At 32.9% G+C, this 23830-nt stretch overlaps 1 protein-coding gene across 5 annotated transcripts in view; it reads left to right on the forward strand.

The window, feature by feature from the left end:
• The window catches only part of OXR1 (oxidation resistance 1), a 454493-nt gene that overhangs the window by 394529 nt on the left and 36134 nt on the right, over positions 1–23830 (forward strand). For all 5 annotated transcript variants that reach the window (XM_027131593.1, XM_027131595.1, XM_027131594.1 and 2 more), the window contains 4 exons: positions 2931–3115; positions 5894–6654; positions 10045–10213; positions 15778–15940. In XM_027131593.1, coding sequence (XP_026987394.1) covers positions 2931–3115; positions 5894–6654; positions 10045–10213; positions 15778–15940 — 1278 coding nt within the window. The remainder of the gene's footprint in view (positions 1–2930; positions 3116–5893; positions 6655–10044; positions 10214–15777; positions 15941–23830) is intronic.

Genomic DNA, 23830 nt, shown 5'->3' on the forward strand with positions numbered 1-23830 from the left:
ACAGAAATATTGAAATATAAGTGGTAACTTTTCTTTTAGAAATAGACTTTATTTTCTAATAGAAATAATTCCTTCTTGGAAGATTAGTCAAGTAATTGCACATAAGGAATTGGAAGTTACTAATACTAAAGGGAAGTAGGTGCTTAAAGTTTCTGAAGGTCATGTGGATTAAGATATGGTAATTGGAAATCTCTTACTTACAGTATGCTCTTGCTCCTGAAAATATGTCTACATTTATGAAACAGTATTTAAAAAGAATGAAGTGTTAATGGTTTAGTATGAGTGTATGATTTCAGATTTGATCTTGGGCAAATGAATTTGAGAGGCTCCTTTCTAAAGAGATTTTTGTGAATTTTGTGTTGTAATGTTTCTCATGGCCGTCTCTTTTGATTTATGGAGACACCTGACATCTCACAGAATACCTCAAAGAGCTCCAGCTAAAGGCAGAGGGAAAGAAGCTTGAATATATCAGTGCATCCTTCAGTAGTAGCAAATAAGGGTGAATTCCTGGAATATAACACTAGCAGATTGATCATTCCAGTGTTAAGCTATAGGGCTTCAAGCCCCTTGTAATCCGAGTAGTAGAAGTACGGTTTTGAGAGACCTTTCAAATGGTTTCTATAATTACACTACTAAGATTATAGTATTCATGTGTATAGTGAATTAAAGTATTATTATTACACTGGGCCTTTTCTATAATACCTAGTAATCATTGTCTTTAATGAAAATCCTTTAAAGCAAAAGATGTAGTGTTATGCCAGTGAACCAAATATTATATCATCATTTAAAACTAATGCTCAGATGAAATTTATGAAATCAAGAATGACCTGAAGTCTTTCAGAGAACCTGAAGTTTGCTTTCCTTAATCCTTACTGATTGTTTGGTTTCATTTCTCAAATAACTTGCTTGTAGATGTGGTGAGATAGAGGAAGGTATTAAAGATTGGAAATCTTTCAGCTTTTTTATATTGTATATACTCTACTCTTGATTATTTATTTCTTGGATTATCCCTGGCAGTTGTAAATGTCCCTGCAACATATTTTATCATCACTCATTGATTTCCGTTGGCATGTGATCCAGAAATACATAATGTATATGAATCTGTTTAAAATATTGATCAAGGGGTGGGATAGGGAGGGTGGGAGGGAAACGCAAAAGGAAGGGGGTATGGGGTTATATGTATACATATAGCTGATTCACTTTGTTATACAGCAGAAACTAACACAACATGGTAAAGCAATTATACTCCAATAAAGATATTAAAAAAACAATAAAATAAAATATTGATCAAAAGATGATTAGGCTATGGTTTACATAAAGTTCCTCCTTATTTAGGAGGTCCATGGTCTGAACTAAAAGAAATACTAATCAGAGTTTGAGATTGATTCCTTTTCCTCCACCAAAATGCGCACACACACACATATTCTTCTCTCCAGTATTGCATGCAGTTACTATAAATAATAAGCGTATTTTATAATCTCGAACATTGGCAATAACTTTTTTTCATTTGTGATTGGGTGACCATTTTTCGTAGGATTTTTCTTTTTATTTTTTTGTTTCTAAAGTTAGTGTCTGTCATAACTTAAGTTTTACATTCTTAAAGTTAAATCAGATAAATTCACAGAGCTGAATGTGGACTTGGAAGGAGGGTGTGATACCAAATCAAGCAATATTTAAGTTTTTCTATTGGTATCTGCAGGAAAAAAGACAACTTTGAAGTAATTATTTGGTTTAGTTTTAGAATTCTGTCTGGCTCTTTATTTTTATTCTTACAGGATGTAGTGGAATGGGAGTTTGAAAACGGGATTAAGAAAGAATATACATAACTGAATAACTTGACTGTACAGCAAAAATTAACACAACATTGTAAAGTAACTATACTTCAATAAAAATAAATAAAATAATAGGATTAAGGAATATTTGGTACTTGAGTTGAAGTGATTATTGTTTGTAACTCAGATGTGAAAAGATTATAGTAAAAAGCATGGACTGCTTGGATTTTGGATCTTGGTCCTGCCACTTATTAGTTAGCTATGTTATTTATTATTTAGGACAAATTGCCTAGCCTCTCTCAATTTTAATTTCCCCACCTGTATTCTCATCTCAGAGCTATAATTGAACAGTAATATATATAAATGAACAATAATATATATAAAGCATGACACATACAAAGCATTCAAGAAACATTAGCTAATATTAGTGGGATCAGCTTCTTACGTACTTCTGTTTGCTCATTTGTAAGATGAGAGGGTTGGATTCTTTATATTTGTGTAAATATATTTAACATTTCATAACTTTTCATGATTAAAATAATTACTGTATGCCTTAGAAGTAATCTAATCTAATTAATTTTACAGATGAAGAAACAACCCCAGAGGCTTTGCTTGCCAGAGGTCACATAACTAGGCAGTAGCAGAATCGAGTGAAATGGAGATTTTTTTTAAAGATATTTTGAACAGATTATACTATTTTCCTTTTATAATGGATTGAGTTATCAGCACATTATTTATTAAACCTGCAGTGTGTGCATGAAACTATTTGATACCTGTAGTGACGGAAGAACACAGGAAGCTGTATGCAAGTTAATGTAAAACATGGCTCATGCCTTGAAGGACTTTACAGTCCTTCTTACATTACTGAAGTTATCTTGCTGATATAACTCAGCATTTTACTGAGGCTGCAAATTTTAATTCCTGTCTTGATTGATTGAAGGTGAATATGATATTCTTTGTATTTTGCCTCTGCTAACAAGGAGAATTTACTGGGAAAATTTGGGTGTTATTAAAAACATTTTCATGAGAATGCCATAGTGCTTGACTATACTACTTTTATATGTGGTAGGTGGCCTAACATTGGAAATAAAAATACCTAGAATAATTTTGAAAATTTAAACTTTGAAGTTTAAACATTATTTTCTTTTTTCATCTTAGGGCACAGTCAGCGGTGTGTTGCTAGTTACACCAAATAATATAATGTTTGATCCACATAAAACTGACCCCTTGGTTCAAGAGAATGGCTGTGAGGAATATGGCATCATGTGTCCAATGGAAGAGGTGATGTCAGCTGCAATGTACAAAGAAATTTTCGATAGCAAAATAAAGGAATCCTTACCCATGTAAGAGTGATATTTATACTCCTTTGCAATTTTATTTCATCTAGATAGTTGACCCTGGTCTAATAACTCTGAAGTATTTTTTAATAGTTTTATTATAGCTGCTTTTCATTTTATCATTAATGAAACAGAAATTATATGTAGTATTGAAAAGATTATTCTTACTGCACTAGGTTAGGAATTGTTTTAGATTTATATTTGTATATTTGGTCAGAGAACCTGATATTTAAAAGTAACCTATAGTACTCATTTAATTCAATGTTTACCAGCCCATTTTATTCAGGTAAATTCAAATTATTTTTATTAGTAATTTAAGGTAATATAAGTAATCAAGGGTAGCTTTCAAATTTTCCTTAGAAGAGCCTGAAGAGTTGGGTGTGGGGTTTGGGGGAGGTCACATGAGCAAAGACCTGACATTGATAAAGCCAGAGCAGCTTTGTCATTTATTGATTTATATGTTTGCACCCTTCTCTCAGAAAAGTATAAAACACAGGGAAGAAGACCCACAGATTGCACAAATTTAAAGAGTTAACCTTGGAATATACTGGTTAGGGAATTTGTGTGTTTCAGGTAACATAGATGTGAGGCTACAGGTCAGCATAGCCTTTGAAAGTAATGTGTTTAACTAAAGGAATAACAAAGAAAAGGGAAGGATAAGAAATAAAAGGAGAAGAAAATAAAAGATAGGTATACAAACAAAGGAAGGGAAGGACAAAAGAAGAAAATTGATATGTAATAGAAAAGAACTCCCCCATTCCTCCATACATGACTTTGTCAACAGTTTAAAAACTGGCTTCACTTTAACTGATACTGAGATTTCTATCCCTATAATAGCCCACAGGGATGATAATGGTTGTTTTAAAATTAACCCCTGTGAGACAGAACTACTTACAAAAGAGACGGAGAGCAAATTATTTTTGTTTCTGAGGCAGACTACATGAATTGTTAGAATACCTGTGGTAGAATAAAATCTTTTATTTAAACAGTCTCCATTATAATGGCCCCCCAGTAGATACTGTTTTGGCTTGGTAAACTCATCCTTAGAGGTGCAGATTATTCCTAGGATTGCCTCTACTGTTAGCTATTTAATGTATCATCATCCAAAATCAGTCTCAGCAAGTAAAGATTATTGTGGCAGGTGGAGGGGTAAGACAAAGGTGAAGGAGTGAAGGATTAGATTAAAAGAGAAACAAGAAGAGTATATGTATGTATATGTTGCCAGTCATTGGTGAGATCCATTTTATCTTGCCCTGCTTTTCCGTTTGTATTAGGATACTTTGGGATTCTATTATGCTGAATGATCCATAACTATTCTACACAGATGCTATAGGGCCCTTCCTCTTGTAAATCACTGTTTTATCATTCACAACATCACCTGGAAAGACCATCTATTTGATCCAAACCTTTAAAAAAGTTACTCCAAAAGAAATATCTTTCAATGCTGCCTTATGAATTGATTAAAAACAATATTTGGCAACAACTCAGATAATGTCATGTATGGTAAAAATGAGGTGTAAGATTTGATTGGTTTTCTTCTGTCTTACACTGCTTGGGAAGTTAATTGCAAAGGTATTGTTCAGGAACTATATTGAGCAATAGCAGCATCATTGACATAAAAAAATAAGGTTACAACACTTATCTAAATCTATATACTGTTAGGTTTACTTGACTTTATCTCATACCTAAGGGTCTTATTAAATCTACAGGTACAGTTTCTCAAAACTTTTGCCAAGTTCCAAGACCCTATATATGCAGTTTTAGGGGCTCACCAGTAGATGACACTATTACACATTTAATAACACAGATTAGATGCTTACATACATTTCTTAAGGTGAATCACTCAGTACAAGGCAAGCAGAGATAGGAACTGGACTTCAACTAATACTTTTTTAAAAATAAATTTTACCTATCCTATGCACAATGAAAATTATGCATATCATTATAAAAAATATCAAGTACTAGAATAAGAGGAACAGGGTTACCCAACTTCACCATCCAGAGGTAGCCAATAAATTGTGTGTCGGCTTACTTCCAGTCTTTCCTATTCTCAGACTTGCATAAATGTTCATACTTTTTCCAAAGAACTCATGCAATTTCCGTTTATCAGAAACTACTTTTAGCCATCATTTTGAGTTGCTGACTTGCATTTCATGTAGTGTTTACACTGTCTCCTTCCAGAACTTAACTGTCTAACCATTGAACATTAGTGCTTGCATATACAAATGCCATTAAACATGGAAATCTAGAAGTAATGATGAACCATTCAGCTAGCTAATATCTAACCTCTAAGCACTTTTGCCTCAGTTCTATTCAGGTTGGTTTTTAACTTTGCACTTGAGTTATTTATTTTAGTTTAATTTCTATTTAAATGTAAATAAGCACTGTGTGTGTGTGTGTGTGTGTGTGTGTAATATCAGTGTATTTTTATTTTATTAAGACATTTAAAATTTTAATCAAAATTTTATTTGCATATTTCATCAGTGAATACATTTTAGTTTAGAATTATAGCTTCACCCAGAACTTGTATCTTCAACTTCTCTTCAGGTAGATCAATTCAGGAAATCTTACACTGATATTTCCCAGATCTTAAGCAACTGATGCAAAACTTGACTTAATTACATGGTCTATAGGAATCAATCAAATTTTTGATATGCTGTTAAGAGATGTATGCTACACCCTTTTAGGAAAGCCTTTTTAGTGATATTAATTCAGTGTTAAGTTTGTGGAAAATAAAATTCTACAATTTAAAAAGTAATAACTTTAAATTTTGTTTACTGACAGAGAGATAGATCAGTTATCAGGAAGGGACTTCTGCCATTTGAAGAAAATGACAAGAAGTAATACTGATGAAATAGACTCAAGAATTCGCGATGCAGGTAATGATAGTGCCAGCACTGCTCCTAGGAGCACCGAGGAGTCTCTTTCTGAAGATGTGTTCACGGAATCAGAACTCTCTCCTATACGAGAGGAGCTTATTTCTTCAGATGAGCTGCGACAAGATAAATCATCTGGTGCGTCATCAGAATCTGTGCAAACCATCAGTCAGAGTGGAGTAGAATGTTTGACAGTCATAACAGAGGCTGCTAGTACTCCTGACCACTTAAAATCCGATTCTGGACATACTACCAATGAAGTTGGGACTCTTTCCCTTAAAACTGATTTAAATAATCTTGAAATGGCTACTAAGGAAGGAGATCAGACTACAGATAATCTTCAAGAAATCTCAGGTCCTAACGAACAAAGCACAGGTATAAAAGGTAATGCAGACCAGGATTTTCTTCTTAATGAGAATTCATTACACCATGAAGAAGGTGAAAAAGAAAGTATGCCCTGTGGGGAAGCAATAGAATTTAAACAAAAGCCAATTGTCAACAAAGGAAAGCAAGGAAAGGAACAAAATCAGGACTCAGAGACTGAGGTAGAAGAGCTACGGAAACTCTGGAAAACCCATACAATGCAACAAACTAAACAGCAAAGGGAAAATATTCAACAGGTGTCACAAAAAGAAATTAAGCATAAAATAGCAACAACCAATATAGAAGGTAAGTGTTAAGGAATATATAAAGTTAGCTTATCTTATTGCATATTGTCTCCGTCTTTCCTCACTGACTCAAAAGCTACTGTATCTTAGGCCACTCTGAAGGATGATCTAGTAGCCCTTGACTGATGTTTCTCTGGGGACAAGTACATAGTCTCTGGTTTCTCCTGTCTTTTCTTATCCCACAGTGGGTTGTACACATAATGGGCATCTTTTCCACCATGTTTAAACATTCCTCACACACTGCATTCTGTCTTTAAACAATTTATTTCTTGAAAGTGCTCACAAGTTCCATAATACCTCTGATTTCTCCATTTCTCTTTTAGTTCTTGATATGTTTTATCATTAAAATACCTTTTAAAATTTCATATATAATATCCTAATTGCAATTTGCAATTGCCGAAGTTGTAATCCCATCATTTTTAAAAAGTGCAATTAGACATAAAAATCTATTTCTGAAATTCTTTCAAGTATCCACAAGTTCCATCATTGTCTGATTAAATGTTTTCCTTTAAAAAGCAGTACTAAGGATAAATTAAAACACCATTTTGTTTTTTCGTACTATTTACTTATGAAAATTATAGTAATAGTTTGTCTTTTATTTCTAATATACAGTGCTTCCACTTAGTACATTATGGGTTAAAAGGTGTATAACTCAAGTGTCTTAGCTAACATTTCTCATACTCTATTGGAGTATTGATTCTAGATTAATCAATACTAGATTTCAGTCTTTTTAATTAAAAATTTTTAATTGTTAAAATATACATAAAATAAAAATTACCAGTTTAACCATTTTTAATGTAAAATTTAGTGGCATTAAGTACGTTCAACATTGTTGTACAACCATCGCCACCATCCATTTCCAGAACTTTTTCATCTTCCTGAACTGAAACTCTGTACCCATTAAACAGTAACTTCCATTCTCTTCTCCCTACAGTCCCTGACAACCACCATTCTACGTTTTGTCTCTGTGAATTTGTATCTCTACCCTATGTACCTCATATAAGTGGAATTATACCATATTTTCCCTTTTGTGTGTGGCTTATTTCCCTTAGCATAACGCCTTCAAGTTTCATCTGTGTTGTACCATGTCAGAAATTTCTTCCTATTTAAAACTGAGTAATATTCTACTGTACACAGCACATTTTCTTTATATGTTCATTTGTTGATGGACATTTGGGTTGTTTCCACCTTTTGGCCGTTGTGAATAATGCTGCTATGAACATTGGTGTACAAATAATCTGTTCGATTTCATTCTTTCAATTTTTTGGATATATACCAGAAGTGGATTTGCTGGATCCTATGGTAATTCTGTGTTTAATTTTTTGATGAACCATTGAGCTGTTTTCCAGTGGCTGCACCATTTTACATTCCTACCAGCAACACACAAAGGTTTGATTCAGTTTTTAAAAACACTGAATTTTCTTTGCATTGTCTAATTTAGGTATACTGAAGACCTAAGGATTATATTCAGTAGATGTTAAGGAATTCATTTACTCAAAGCAAGTTCTATAAAAGATTGAATATTTTTTCTTTTGTAATTTTTTTCTTTATTCAGAGCTAATGAATGTTCATTAAAGAACATTTGACAAATGTAGGAAGTTTTTAGAAAATTTATAAAAATTACTTTGAGTTCATCACCTAGAAAAGATCATTGTTAATATTTGGTATATTTATCTTTGATCTTTAGTGTGTATGTGTATATACATACACAGACACACACAATTTTGCTAGTTTTTGTATCTTTACTTACATGGATTTTTCATATAAAATCAGGATTGTATGTAGTGTTGTTTCTTGCTTTTTTTTACTTAGTATATTATGTAATAAACATTTTCCCATGTCATTATACAGTTGACCTTTGAACGACTCAGGGGTTAAGGGGTGACACACACCCCTCTCCGACATTCGAAAATCTATGTGTAAGTTTACAGCCAGCCCTCCATATCTGTGGTTCTGCATACATGGATTCAACCAACCATGTATTGTAGTGTTATAGTATGTATTATTTGAAGGAGATCTGCATATAAGTGGACCTGTGCAGTTCAAACCCATGTTGTTCAAGGGTCAACTTGAATCCATATAGTTCTTTCATGGTTTTTAATGGCCCTGTAATTTAGCCATTTCTGTATTAAGACATTCAGTTGTTATTAACAATTCATACTATTAAGATATTTCTTTGATGTTTTAAAGAATGCTGGCATAAATATCTTTATTTGATATATTTGTGTCTGATGGTTGTCTTATATTTTGAAACTTTGAAAAAGATAAAATGAGGCATTTCCGTTTGACCCAATAATATAGTAGACTACTTTTATTTTATTGGGTTTGTTTGGGTGCAGGGTTTGATGGGAGGGACATCCCATTATGACAAAATACTAAAAGGAGAAAAATTGGTAAATAGTTTAGATAGGTATTCCTGGATTGTTACCGCTTGGTTTCTTCTTTTTGTACCTGTGTATGGAGGGGGGACAAGAAACTTAGTTTTAAGTAACTAATTTTAAGTAACTTGAGATCCTATAATAGGGAAATATTTAAAGTTTCTGATCTTTAGTGACTTTATAATATCATAAAACTTATAAAACTGTAAATATATAAATATAAAAATGTACAAATATAATTGTGGGAAGAATGGTAAAAGTTCACTCTTTTAACCTGATGCAAATGTTGGGGCTTAGATAGATGATGTACCTTGTGCAGTATTACACAGAAAAAAAGCCATGACTAGTACCCAGATCTCCTGACTATAACTAAGTGCTTTTTCTTCACAGTATGCCACCTTCGTAAGCTAATTAATGTCTAGATTGCTGAATTGAACCATGTTGTCAGACTCTCAGTGTGTCATATGTCAGCATCTGTGGTTGGACGGGTTAGAGATAATTCAGGCTGTCCAAACTGATGGCTGAATCTAGCATGTTGTTGTTATCACACCTTCATATGCATATAAAAGCTTCACAAGATTTTTTACTAAATTTTTGTCTGTAACAACCATATTACAGTAAACCTTTGAAAATTCTACAGACTTATTTAGATATTGTTCTAGAAGGCTGATAAAGAACATGCAGAAAATTGCGCATGTGTATGTGATACTTTAGTGCGGGCGTCACAAACAGAAATTTGCCAACAGTTCCTGGATCTTCTGCCTTTTCCCTAATGCTTAGACGTAACGTCAGCTCATACTTTGCCTATTAGTTCATTAGTCCTGCTGTACTTGTCACTTTGCCTCTGATGGGAAAAAATACAAGCTACTTAAGAGAATTCAGTAAGTTGATGTTTTATTCTGTAATTATTTGTCAGAAGTTTGGAGATAAGCATTACTTAATCTAAATTATTTTAAATCATTCAAGCATGGTGTATGAGAATTGAATAAACACTGTTTGTGTCTCAATTCTAGGTTCTGCACTTTTAAAAGAAAAGAGGAGGCATCGATTACATAAGTTCTTATGTCTCAGAGTTGGAAAACCTATGAGGAAAACATTTGTATCTCAAGCAAGTGCAACGATGCAACAGTACGCACAGAGAGATAAGAAACACGAGTATTGGTTTGCTGTGCCGCAAGAAAGGTAAAACGACAGCAGAATCTTCAAAACGTTATTGAGCTTCCTTGAACTGAAATGATTTTGTATACTACATCCCACCAGTAGCAAAGTATTCAAATAGTTTATGATTAAAACCTGACATTAAATCTATTCAAAATCGTTTAGCTCCTCTTTTACACTCTTTAATTTACCCCATTTCTAATTTTAGTCCCTTTCATGGTTTGATGCAAAGAAGGTGAACGTATACCTAGTTTTAGTAGTAAAGAAACTTACTTAAAATGTCTTAAATCAAGAAGGTTCATCAAAATACTAACTGGTACAGCCCCTACCTCAAGGCAGGTAATGATGTATAATTTCCTTCTTAAAAATTTCATCAAATGCTTACTGAATGTCTACTATAGAATACATAGCACTAAATTAGCTACTAAAAGGATGTGGTCCCCAAACTATTTTTTATACCCACTACACAGTAAAATTTTTCATCTTAAGTTTAAGCAATTCTAAAGGATGTCTGTCATCACTGCATTGTAAATATTGACATTTTAAGTTAACACTTGCATTTATACTTTAAATATACTCAGTAGAATCTAAACATTGTTAACAGTTTGCCCTCTACCATTATCCATTTAAACACCACTTGAATGTGCTCTTTAACAGTTAAAATTTGCATCATTACTTTTTCTCTTTGAATTTGTATTTCAATTATACCTCCTCATAGAATCTTACTCTAAGGTACTATATTTTTATTCCCTTTTACATTTTTTGCAACAAATTACCTATACTTACACATTTATCTATATGTGTGAGTGTGTGTGTACTGGAATTACATCTATTTAAAAATTTTGTGATTATTGTCAAAAGAGTAAAGGGTCTAAGGCTTACCCTACCTGGCTAACAAGTTGGCCTGCCTCAGTTTAATGCATGCTGGCAGAAAACAGGGTCACAGTAGCAGCAGTCACAGTACCAGCACTTGTATGAGTTCTTTGAGCTTCAGTCCCCACAGTTGGATGTGAAGAAAGCCAAGTGACAGCTACATGTGCCATGGGTTATGTTAAAGAAGAGGAACCATAAGTTTTGGGAACTTAAACCTTTTATAATATACAGTTAGCATGGTGACCCTTTGCTCCAGAGTAAGGTACGATTTCTGCCTTCTAAAACTATGCTATGCTTTGTTTCCTGTTCTAACATACTTGAAAAGGTAGTGCTGAACAAAGATACACAATGCCTCTGCTCACAATACATGTGGAAATCAAAGAGAAAATTGTCTATCAACAACTGCATTATTCCAAATGTTAATTGAACACAAGAAAATTTTATCATTAAAATTATTACTAATAAACAGCTCATCAAAGCAACATAAATTATAAATTGTCATAATTATTACATATAAAAAAGTAAAATATAGGAAATGCCTTAATAAAATATTTAGGGCTTTCCTCCAATTAGTTTATGTATCCATTGATGAATATTGTTCATTGAAATGATGAGATAGGATTCAGCCCCTCAGTTCTACCCCCTCTCTTTTTTCTTTCTATTATAAGTATTGAGAAGCTTTGTTCATAAAAAAGTCTATTAAAATTTTTATTATAATAATGTCAATTCTTTAAACATGTTTCTATTTATATTCCAAAATTACTTACGTTTCATCAAAATTATTTTCAGTGACCATTAGTGAACAACTTCATTAAAAACTCCTCCAGTTTTATGGAAATCAGTGAATTAGAAACCAACTGATATGCCAAAGGACTTGTTATCCAGTCTTTTAAAACTTTTCCGCATCTCAGTACCAACTTTGGGCAACGAGGAAGTTTTTACGGTTTATGGCATGTAAAATTCTGGATGACTGATGATAGTGCCTTAGTGAAAGCAGAGAACAGGCAATCTGTAAGATGTCTTGACCACACTGTTCTCAGGCAGCTTAGTATAAGGTTAACATATGGAAGCAGAATATAAGATTACTTCCCTTAGGACTATCTTATGTGTCTGTGTACCTCTTGGAAAGTCTTTATATGTTGCTCTGAAGACTGTTGCTTTCAGGAATATAATAATAAAATTCTTCTCTCTCCCCCCTCACCTAAATATACAGTACAGTCTGTGCATTCAACAGACTGTGATTAGAATAATTTAAAAATATGGTATGATTTGCATAATTCATGAGTACATGAAAGGCAAAGAGCCAGATACTCAGATCTGCCAACGATACCAAGATGATTACAATGAAATATTCAACCCTATTATATCTTTAGTTAAAAATAATGTAAGGATTTGTTTTTCTCATTACTGTTGGTTTTATTTTAATTTTTGCATGGAATTTTCCATTTTAATATTGTCCTTGCACCTTGGCTAATGTTCATTAAAAATTAGTTTTATTAGAATTTTGAACTGTATTGTATCTAAGTAATTTATGAAAAAACAATTGCTTGTTTTCATAGAGGCAAATTATCTGAAAGATGATACTTAATTCCTTTTTTTTTTTACATCTTTATTGGAGTATAATTGCTTTACAATGGTGTGTTAGTTTCTGCTTTATAACAAAGTGAATCAGTTATACATATACATATGTTCCCATATCTCTTCCCTCTTGCGTCTCCCTCCCTCCCACCCTCCCTATCCCACCCCTCTAGGTGGTCACAAAGCACCAAGCTGATCTCCCTGTGCTATGCGGCTGCTTCCCACTAGCTATCTATTTTACATTTGGTAGTGTATATATGTCCATGCCCCTCTCTCGCTTTGTCACAGCTTACCCTTCCCCCTCCCCATATCCTCAAGTCCATTCTCTAGTAGGTCTGTGTCTTTATTCCTGTCTTACCCCTAGGTTCTTCATGACATTTTTTTTCTTAAATTGCATATATATGTGTTAGCATACAGTATTTGTCTTTCTCTTTCTGACTTACTTCACTCTGTATGACAGACTCTAGATCCATCCACCTCATTACAAATAGCTCAATTTCGTTTCTTTTTATGGCTGAGTAATATTCCATTGTATATATGTGCCACATCTTCTTTATCCATTCGTCCGATAATGGGCACTTAGGTTGTTTCCATCTCCGGGCTATTGTAAATAGAGCTGCAATGAACATTTTGGTACATGACTCTTTTTGAATTATGGTTTTCTCAAGGTATATGCCCAGTAGTGGGATTGCTGGGTCATATGGTAGTTCTATTTGTAGTTTTTTAAGGAACCTCCATACTGTTCTCCATAGTGCCTGTATCAATTCACATTCCCACCAGCAGTGCAAGAGGGTTCCCTTTTCTCCACACCCTCTCCAGCATTTATTGTTTCTAGATTTTTTGATGATGGCCATTCTGACTGGTGTGAGATGATATCTCATTGTAGTTTTGGTTTGCATTTCTCTAATGATTAATGACGTTGAGCATTCTTTCATGTGTTTGTTGGCAGTGTATATCTTCTTTGGAGAAATGTCTATTTAGGTCTTCTGCCCATTTTTGGATTGGGTTGTTTGTTTTTTTGATATTGAGCTATACCTTTTTAAAGTGTTAGTTGCCACATAAGAAATGACATTATTAAAAAATTTTATTAACTTAGAAACAATTTCCAGAACAGTGGTTATTGATTAGTATGTGCTAGCGGAGAGTTTTATAATCACTTTTCAATTATCCATGCTAATTACAGCCAACAAAACATAAATGTTTGAAAGGTGTTGCTGACCCTCAAATAATGTTTATCAGGGATTTAGGCTTTACTCTAGTAAACAAAATGGAAAAGGGGAACAAGAGAGTTAAAAGGTTGGATCATCCCTGAACCAATAATACACTGAATGTTCCTGGTATTTAAAAGTTAAACATATGTTTGTTGGCAGTCTGTATATCTTCTTTGGAGAAATGTCTGTTTAGGTCTTCTGCCCATTTTTGGATTGGGTTGTTGTTTTTTTGTTATTGAGCTTCATGAGCTGCTTGTAAATTTTGGAAATTAATCCTTTGTCAGTTGCTTCATTTGCAAATATTTTCTCCCATTCTGAGGGTTGTCTTTTGGTCTTGTTTATGGTTTCCTTTGCTGTGCAAAAGCTTTGAAGTTTCATTAGGTCCCATTTGTTTATTTTTGTTTTTATTTCCATTTCTCTAGGAGGTGGGTCAAAAAGGATCTTGCTGTGATTTATGTCATAGAGTGTTCTGCCTATGTTTTCCTCTAAGAGTTTGATAGTTTATGGCCAACAAACACATGAAAGAATGCTCAACATCATTAATCATTAGAGAAATGCAAATCAAAACTACAATGAGACATCATCTCACACCAGTCAGAATGGCCATCATCAAAATATCGAGAAACAATAAATGCTGGAGAGGCTGTGGAGAAAAGGGAACCCTCTTGCACTGCTGGTGGGAATGTGAATTGGTACAGCCACTATGGAGAACAGTATGGAGGTTCCTTAAAAAACTACCAATAGAACTACCATATGACCCAACAATCCCACTACTGGGCATATACCCTGAGAAAACCATAATTCAAAAAGAGTCATGTACCAAAATGTTCATTGCAGCTCTATATTTACAATAGCCCGGAGATGGAAACAACCTAACCTAAGTGCCCATTATCGGACGAATGGATAAAGAAGATGTGGCACATATATACAATGGAATGTTAGCCATAAAAAGAAACGAAATAGAGCTATTTGTAGTGAGGTGGATGGACCTAGAGTCTGTCATACAGAGTGAAGTAAGTCAGAAAGAGAGAGACAAGTACCGTATGCTAACACATATATATGGAATTTAAGAAAAAAAAAATGTCATGAAGAACCTAGGGGTAAGACGGGAATAAAGACACAGACCTACTGGAGAACGGACTTGAGGATATGGGGAGGGGGAAGGGTAAGCTGTGACAAAGTGAGAGAGTGGCATGGACACATATACACTACCAAACGTAAGGTAGATAGCTAGTGGGAAGCAGCCGCATAGCACAGGGAGATCAGCTCCGTGACTGCCTGGAGGGGTGGGATAGGGAGGGTGGGAGGGAGGGAGACGCAAGAGGGAAGAGATATGGGAACATATGTATATGTATAACTGATTCACTTTGTTATAAAGCAGAAACTAACACACCATTGTAAAGCAATTATACCCCAATTAAGATGTTAAAAAAAAGAAAAAAACTCTAGACCACAAAAAAAATAATAAAAATAAAAAAATAAAAGTTAAACATACTGAATTTCTATTAACTTGGAGAAAATCTGTATAATGTCCAGGTTTTAAAATAGGTAATTAGTTAGTTGTTTACTTATATTTTATATAATTAGATCATTGTGTAAATGAGGTCAAAATGGTGGGTTCAGTTCATTACTAAGTTTCTTTAAAGAAAAGAAACATTACTGTGGACAGCATCTGAGCATGTCAAAACCACGCTAGAGAAAATCCTAATGTAGTTTTCTCAGAGCTTGACAGAACACAGCCAAAAAATTTTAAGTTAATGTCTTCCTGGTAGTGGGCTTTGTTTTATTTTTAAATAAAGCATGGTATATATTTTGTATATTTTAAGTCTTCAAGTTTTGTGAAAATATTTAACAAATATAGTTTTTAAACTCTAGCTAACAGCACAGAATACTAGGTCTATTATTAATAATCGCTTGTTCTAACAGGACAGACCACTTGTATGCCTTCTTCATTCAGTGGAGTCCAGAAATATATGCAGAAGATACTGGTGAATATACCAGAGAACCTGGATTTATAGTAGTAAAAAAGATTGAAGAATCAGAAACAAATGAGGATTCTACTAATGAAGCAGCAGCTAGAGAATGGGAGGTAAGGGGAAAAATGTGAAGATTTCATTTATCTTTTTGCTTTGTGTGAATTTATAGTTTTATAGTAGTTACAGGCAAAGTGCAAGTGATCTTTGTACAAAAGAGTTATTTTTTAAAGGTTCACTGTCCATGTATATACATGCTTATTGAATAAATCTGATTAGTAACTTTGGTGTATTCCTATTTGTCATTTTCCTTTTCCTTTAAAATACTAGAGAAGCAACCTATAGCAATAAGATGCCTTTTATTGAATGAACTTTAGAATAATATTAACTGCTGTTATACTAATTTTCATAAAATACTTATTTCAGATCTGATTTGTTTTGTTTTGTTTTGTTTCTGATTTGTTTTAATGTTATCTCCTGCATGGAGGCAGTACAGCAGTTATTTAACTCATTCATGCAAATTAGCACTCCTTTCTAATAAGCTCATAAAGCATTATCTTGACATCAGTTTAGCAGTAGTGCTAGGGAAATAAGCTGATGCTAATTTTACTAAGTAATGAAAGTTTTATGTGCTCAAATTTACTGAGCTTGTCTAAATGATCAGATTAACACTAATCAACTTTTTATAACCCCTCTTAGATCCATCTTTTAATATTACATATTATGTTTTTACATGCTTTGTCTTGGGGGATTGATAGGGTGGGTGACAGTATCCAGTTTCTCTCTTGTTATGGTTGCCTGGATTAATCTCTTTGTGCGTTAGAAAATACAAAGCAGATGCTAAAATGTGATAATAAACTGAATCAAATTTTGTTATCCATGTGGTGTTAATGTTTGCAGTTGTTTATGTGATGAATGTATTGTGTATGTACTTAACATGTATAATGATTGAAGGTATACATGGCATGTCTTTTGTTCAAAATGCAAACCTGATTTTGTATGTGCCTAAGTCCATTCTGTGGTATATACGGCATCAGTTTCTACTGTGACTACCACATAATGGAGGAAAAGAGTTTAACATATTTTGAGCATTTATTTTGAGTTATTTTAATATTTAAACCAACATTATTAATCTTCTTACCAGCTTTATTCACAATAGGCACAAACTGGAAACAACCTGAATACCTAACAGCAGGAGATTGGATAAATAAATTTCAGAATTTTATATAATTCCAAATAATATAGCAATAAAAAGGTTCTATTGGTAACAACAACATGGATGAGTCTCAAAGATAATAGTTTAATAAAAGAAGCCAAGCCAGACATAAAAAACTATATACTGTATAATTCCATTTACATAAAATTCATAAGGACAAAACTAGTCAAAAGTCCACCAGACTACCTGTTTCTGGGAGTTTGGCTTGGCAAAGGGCAGGAGGGAACTTTATATAGAGTACTGGAGATGGTCTGTATTTTATTCTTGGTGATGAAATGGGTGTTCACATGCACAAAATAATCCCTATGTATTTAAAATTAGCTTTAGGATACTTTTAAAATAGCCCAGGTGATCAAAGGTAGTAACAATAGAAGGTAGAGTGGAAGGGGATAAAATAAAGTTTTTTAAAAATGTATTACCTAGCTAATAAGACAGGATTTAGTGACAATTAGGTAATGGTGAAGTTTCTAACTTGGGTGGCAAGGTGGATGGCAATATTTTCAATCAAGTAAGGGAGTTGAGAGTTTCCTGTCCTTTGGGATTGGAATACTTAACTTTGGAAATAATAGACTTTTATTATTAGTTTTTTGAGTATTGACATTTTGATTCAAAGGAACTGCCTCAGTTCTTGTGGAAGACTCTTCAGGTTATGATTTCTAAAGAAAAAAAAGGTCCCCTCACTTGTTTTCAACTAGAATTGATTCAAATAAAAAGAAGATGGACGATAAAAAATTTAATTTTAAAAACTTTTTTTGCTGCCTTGTCTAGAAACATTTTGTTGCGCTATCTAATATAGTAGCCACTGTTGACATGTGGCTATCGAGTACTTGAAACGTGGCTAATGCAACTAAGGAATTGAAGTTTTAATTCTATTTACTTTTAAATAATTTAAATGTAAAAACCGATACTTGATTTGGTATTGGATGACGTTTAAATATGTTTGAAACAACTTGGATATATGAATCTATTCTTTCAACTATAAATTTCATGAAATCTAAATATGATCTAAGTAAGTTCAGGTATTTCCTATGAAATTTGGTGTCTGCATTGAGATGTAGTTAAAATATACTAATTCCTATAGATACAATAGCCCCTAGCCACTTGTAGCTGTAGAGCACTTGAAATGTGGCTAGTCCAAATAGAGATAATCTGTAAATACAAAATATATACTGGATTTTAAAGATTTAGAATTGAAAGAAAAAAATATGATTAATTTTTATATTGATTATGTTGAAATGATAATATTTTGGATATATTGGGTGAAGTAAATATATTAAAATTGTTGTTTACCTCAGGCCTCACTCTTGGTGTTGTACATTCTATGGGTTTCAAGAAATGTAAAACGACATAAGAAGTATTTTAATTGTTAAAAGGATGTTTTTTAAAAAAGGAATTTGACTAGAGACATATATAAAATAAGAGTAATTCAAAATTTCTACCTACGGCCGGAGAAGAGGTGACTTAGAATTTAGGATGAATTTATTTCATGCTAACATGAAATTTATACATTGAGGAAACTTCTGCATATGATAAACTCACCTCCTCTACTACTTCTCTTCTGTTTCCTTCCTATCCCCCTACCTCTGTAAGTGGCATGAAGACAGGGTTTTATGGGTTTCATACACTATCTGCAGAGCTAAGAACAGTACAGGCATATAATTCATCCTCGATAAATACTTACAGCATTAATGAATAAATTTGGACATAGATTAAAATAAATAATGAAACTTGTACTTATTAAAAATTGATCTGTATCCTAAAATAAGTTCTTATGTCACTTGTAGTAAATATTTTGTCATAAAGCCATAGACTCTGGAAGTTGGAATTAACTGACAGTTCAGCCTCTCTCATTTTACATTTTACACTATTCTTGGTTCTGCTGTAATATATTTAGTGATAAGAAACTTACTACCTCAAAGGGCAGTACTTTTCAGTTTAGGACAGTTCTGTTAGAAAGTTCTTTCTCCTAGTGAGTTTAAAGAAACATACCTTTGTAAGTTTAATACATTTGTCTTTGTTCTTCCTTCCAGTGCACATTAGTAACAACATATTTTTTCTATATACTATGATACTATGAAAATTTATTATCAATTATTAATATTTAAATATAATTAAATATTATTATTTATTATTATTATCTTCCTTTTTAATCCTCTACCAGGATTATTTTCCCTGGTACTTCTGTTTGACTTTAGTAACTCTTCTTTGATCTTACACTATCCTCATCATTACCCTAAAAGGATTCATTAACTGTGGCACCCCAAATTACTAAAGTGTGCACCTTTTGTAGCAAGAAAAATTCTACAATACTTGAAACAATTTCAGATCCCAAATGTGCAAATTGAAAGTCAGTTTTGAAGATAATTAGAAAAGGTTGGAATTCAAGAATTAGAAATGATGAGAAAAGGAAAAAAAGGAGAGCAGTATTAGAGATTTGTACAGTGAATTCCAGAGAGAAGTGAGAGCAGCAGAAACCTACCTTTACTAGCAAAGAGAAAAGATAGCTAAATTTTAAGATTGTCAGGAGTAAGAACCCCTTAAGATACATTAGAACTAAGATTCCTGAATATTGGGAGAAAGAATCTAGAAATACTATACATGTAACTCAAGATGTGTAACAGATTGATGTTATTTAATATGTACTCTTTATTGTTCTAGTTTAGTCATTAGTCAATATAAATATAGTTAGCATAAAACATCAGGTTACCTCAACATTGTTTCTTTTGTAACCATACTGTCTTGAGTTTCTTAATTATGAATTCTTCTGCTGTTGGTAGTTTAATAACCCTATCTTGCGACTGAAAAGGAACAATTGTAGAGTCTTCTGGTTTCTGCCAGCATTCAGTGCAAGAAGTCAGTAGAGCATGTTTACTGAGGATAATATTTTATGTGGGCCTTCGCAGTTTTGTGAGAAATATTACTTGCTTTTTTGATGGGGAGTGTTTTTATGGATGTTCACTGAAAAGGAAAATACACTAATGGCATTTCAGCAGTGTCAGGTAAAGGTGGGAAAAGATGCCTATTTTGACCCCTACTGTTTGCTGATGATTGTGCTTTGATTTGATTAATACATAAATACAGAGATTAATAGTATAGTATTTGCATGTGCCACTCAGCTTTCTCAACTTATTTTATCTGTAATCCTTCCTTTTCCCCAGTTCACATTTCTTCAAATGTGATAAAAATGTTTAAAATACACGTAATATGAATGTATTTTTACTGTTTGCTGTTTGAATTGGCATCCAACTAAGGTTTAGATGTTCCGATTAGTTAAAACGTCTCTTAATTCTCTGTAGATGTAGGTTCTCCCTCCATTTGTTTGCCTTGCTTTGCTTTTTTACGTTGTAATTTTAGCTTTTAAGAAATCATATTTTTCCTGTAGAATGTCCCATAGTCTGGATTTTGCTGATCACATCCCCACAGCCTTACTGACATGTTCTTCTGCCTTGAATTTCCTATAAATCAATATTTAGATCTATTGCATCCCACTTAATCATAGACTGTTATCTTTATTTTACAGATAATTTCTCTAAGCTTGTTTCTTAAGCTTAATTTTAGCTAAAATCCTCAAAGTGGTTAATCTGTAATTCAGAGACTATACTCTTTTACCACACCAAGTTCTCAACCTAGGCAGAACCTTTGAATCATCTGGGGGAGCTTTCAAAAATCTTAATACTCAGGGTCACCTCAGAGCAATTAAATCAGAAGCCCTGGGGTGGGACCTACTTATCAGTGTTCTTTTAAAGCTCCTCAGGTGATTACATTGTACAGTAGAGGTGGAATAACTACTGTACTACCCCAAGCCACCACTTTGGGTGTTGTGTTAAACATATATAATGCTAAGACAAAAGATACTTTCAGACTATATTGGTCATAATATACTTTAATTTTCAGGTGTCTGTCATGCAAGTTACAATGTATAAAACATTTTCAAAATATTCCCCTTATTTTGGTGTTGCATCTGCACACCAAAAAACATAAATTTGCTTCACTGTGGAGAAACTTTCTTTAATCATTTTATGCTTTGATTTTTAAAAAGAGTTCTTATCAATAGTAGCAATCCTGACATAGTTACTTCAGGCATAGCTCCCTTACATACCAAAGGACTCCTATCACCTTATGTACTCAGAGGCACTACAAGGAAAGGGAAATCAAGAAATATACCAGGCCTTCCATACTTTTTTTTTCATCGGTCTATGCCTGTTGAACTTATCTATCAAATGCGCTTTAAAGTTTGATGTACTTGACAAGTACCCAAGTGTCCAGTGGTATAGTCTAAAGCAGTGCCTACCACAGTAAGCCTGAAATAACTTTGAAGCCTGTTTTATTTTTAAGGTTCATGTGAATTTTGCATTTATCTTCTTAATTTATCTGATGTACCTAAAAAACTTTTAAAATTCTTATCATGAAATAAAAATGATGCTACAGTAATACAGATCAGTTTTATCCTATCACCAGGTACCATAGCACATAACTACACCCCTCAGGCTTTATCACCCTCGACCCCAAATACCAACTTCAGTAGGCACTCTACTAGAATCCTCTGAAAGTTTTAGGTTTCAGCTTGTCACATGTGTTGAGTGTACCAGTCTTGCTGCTTGATGACATGCCTCAAAAGTAGAACTTTTGAAGTTAAAATTGCTTGTTGTACCACTTCCTTTGGGTTGACATTCCACTCCTTTTGGGATAAGAGCTGGCAGAAAAAGTTTTCAATTTTTTTTCATCTCTAAAGTTAATTTTATACCACTTGTAGTGCAGTATCTCTCATACTCCAGACCTACTAATTAAAACATCCAGTGGTCAAAACAACTAAGAAATTGACTTTATTAAATTAGCTTTAATTGATTTATTTAAAAGTTTACCTCCCAGGCTTATGTTTGTTGGTTAAATTTTAAAATACAAGTTTAGTAAGATTTTATCCCCAGGTTTATCCTTGTTGATTAAATTTTAAAATATGGATTTACTAAAATTACATGCCCATAGTAAATTATATAATGTATTAGTGCTTTTCATTTTTAAAAGCAATGATTGTTATTAGAAGATTACTCTGGTTTACTTCTTACTTCTTACACTTGCCAAAGTATTGATAAAAATATGTTCCATTCAGTGTTTGGTTTCTGATATGACTTGTTCATTTTTAGGTGCTTGACATGACTCACATTTTCTCAAATAATCAAAGCTTTCATTTAAGTGAAAGTGTAAGTGTAAATATATTGGCTGCTTATTAAATAAACCTGTACAAAGGTTTTGTAGTTACTCCAAGTATTTTAGAATCTGCTTTCTGGCGTAGATAATTTTGTAACTCATTTATAGGATCTTCCCATTTTGACATTAATTTTTAATGTTCTCCATTTTAATTATATAAATGTAATATATTTAACCTAATCTTAGCAATTTAGGCTGTAAAATGTATCATATTATATCCTTATTGATTTGGCTTTCCACTAGGATGTGGTAATCATCATGTGGAATCAGTTCTGTTTTCTTAGTTGTCACTAATTAATTAGAGTTATTGCTGTGGTTGTTTATTAGGTTTCTCAGAGAAGACTAACAGTTTGGTATTGCTGCAACTTCTAAGAAGCACCAGTATCAGGAGGCTTCAATTGTTTGATTAATGTTTTACTTCTTAAGCTGCCAGACAATGAGTATTCTGGTGTTCATTTTCTTAAACACATGGGTTGTTTTTTTGTTTTGTTTTGTTTTTTAAATTAAAGCACAAGTAATGCCAAAATTAAAATTGAGTCAATATATAAAACAAAATTCCTGATCTCTTAGCCTAGCCTGAAAAATCCATACAGAATTGATTTTGTTCAAAATGAAAGTAGTCTCTATCTCTGAGTCACTAAGTAGAGGTCACATTTCTCAGATAAAAGCAATTAAAGAAGAATATACTTTTTTTTTACATTGATCTAATCACATAGGATTACAAATCATAATGCCAAAGAAATTTAGTAAATATGAAAAATTCATAAATCAAAAGCATTAAAAACAATTAGAATTTATGAGTTAATACAAATTATCTTATATATTTCTATATTGAGTATTTTTTAAACCTCTTTATTGAGGTATGATTGATATACAAAAAGCTGTGCATATTTAATATATACAACTTGATGAGTTTGGAGACAAGTGTATATCCATGCAACCATCACCACAATCTATGCCGTAAACATTCGTCTCCAGAAGTTTCTTCTCACCTCTTTATAGTTATTATTTTGTAATAAGAACACTTAACATAAGATTTACCTTCTTAGCAAATTTTCAAGTATATAGTACAGTATTATTATAGGCACTGTGCTGTAGAGTAGGTCTCTAGTTCTAGGCTATTATGTTTTTTCATATTAGCATTTAGCACCTAGGAGTCATTATGGTCTGTTTTGACTATTACTGATGTTAACTACCTCAGGAAAGTATTGAACCAATGCTTTGCTTTCCCTATTAATAATCTATCTCAGTTACTAGCCAAAAGCTATAGACTATAAAATTTCTATTAAAGCACAAAATGTCTAATTGCTATTGTGAGAAGGGATGAATGAATGACAGACTATTTTATGATTTTAAAAATTAAAATATTACTTTAAATATTGAGTAGGTAGATAATGTTATTATTGCTTCTAGTAGACCACTCCCAACTTAGAGGATATCAGATATAAGGTAATTCAGTAATTTCAGCCCTGATAAAGTAAAGGAAAAAAATTAAATTGAATATGTGAATTATGAGAACAGATTATGTTCAACCTTAAGCTGGTTATATTTTTAAAAGTGCTTCATTTTATAGCCTGTCATTTTA

The sequence above is a fragment of the Aethalodelphis obliquidens genome, unplaced genomic scaffold (genome assembly GCF_003676395.1).
Source record: "Aethalodelphis obliquidens isolate GAN/ISIS:26980383/991018 unplaced genomic scaffold, ASM367639v1 scaffold39, whole genome shotgun sequence".
Taxonomy (NCBI): domain Eukaryota; kingdom Metazoa; phylum Chordata; class Mammalia; order Artiodactyla; family Delphinidae; genus Aethalodelphis; species Aethalodelphis obliquidens.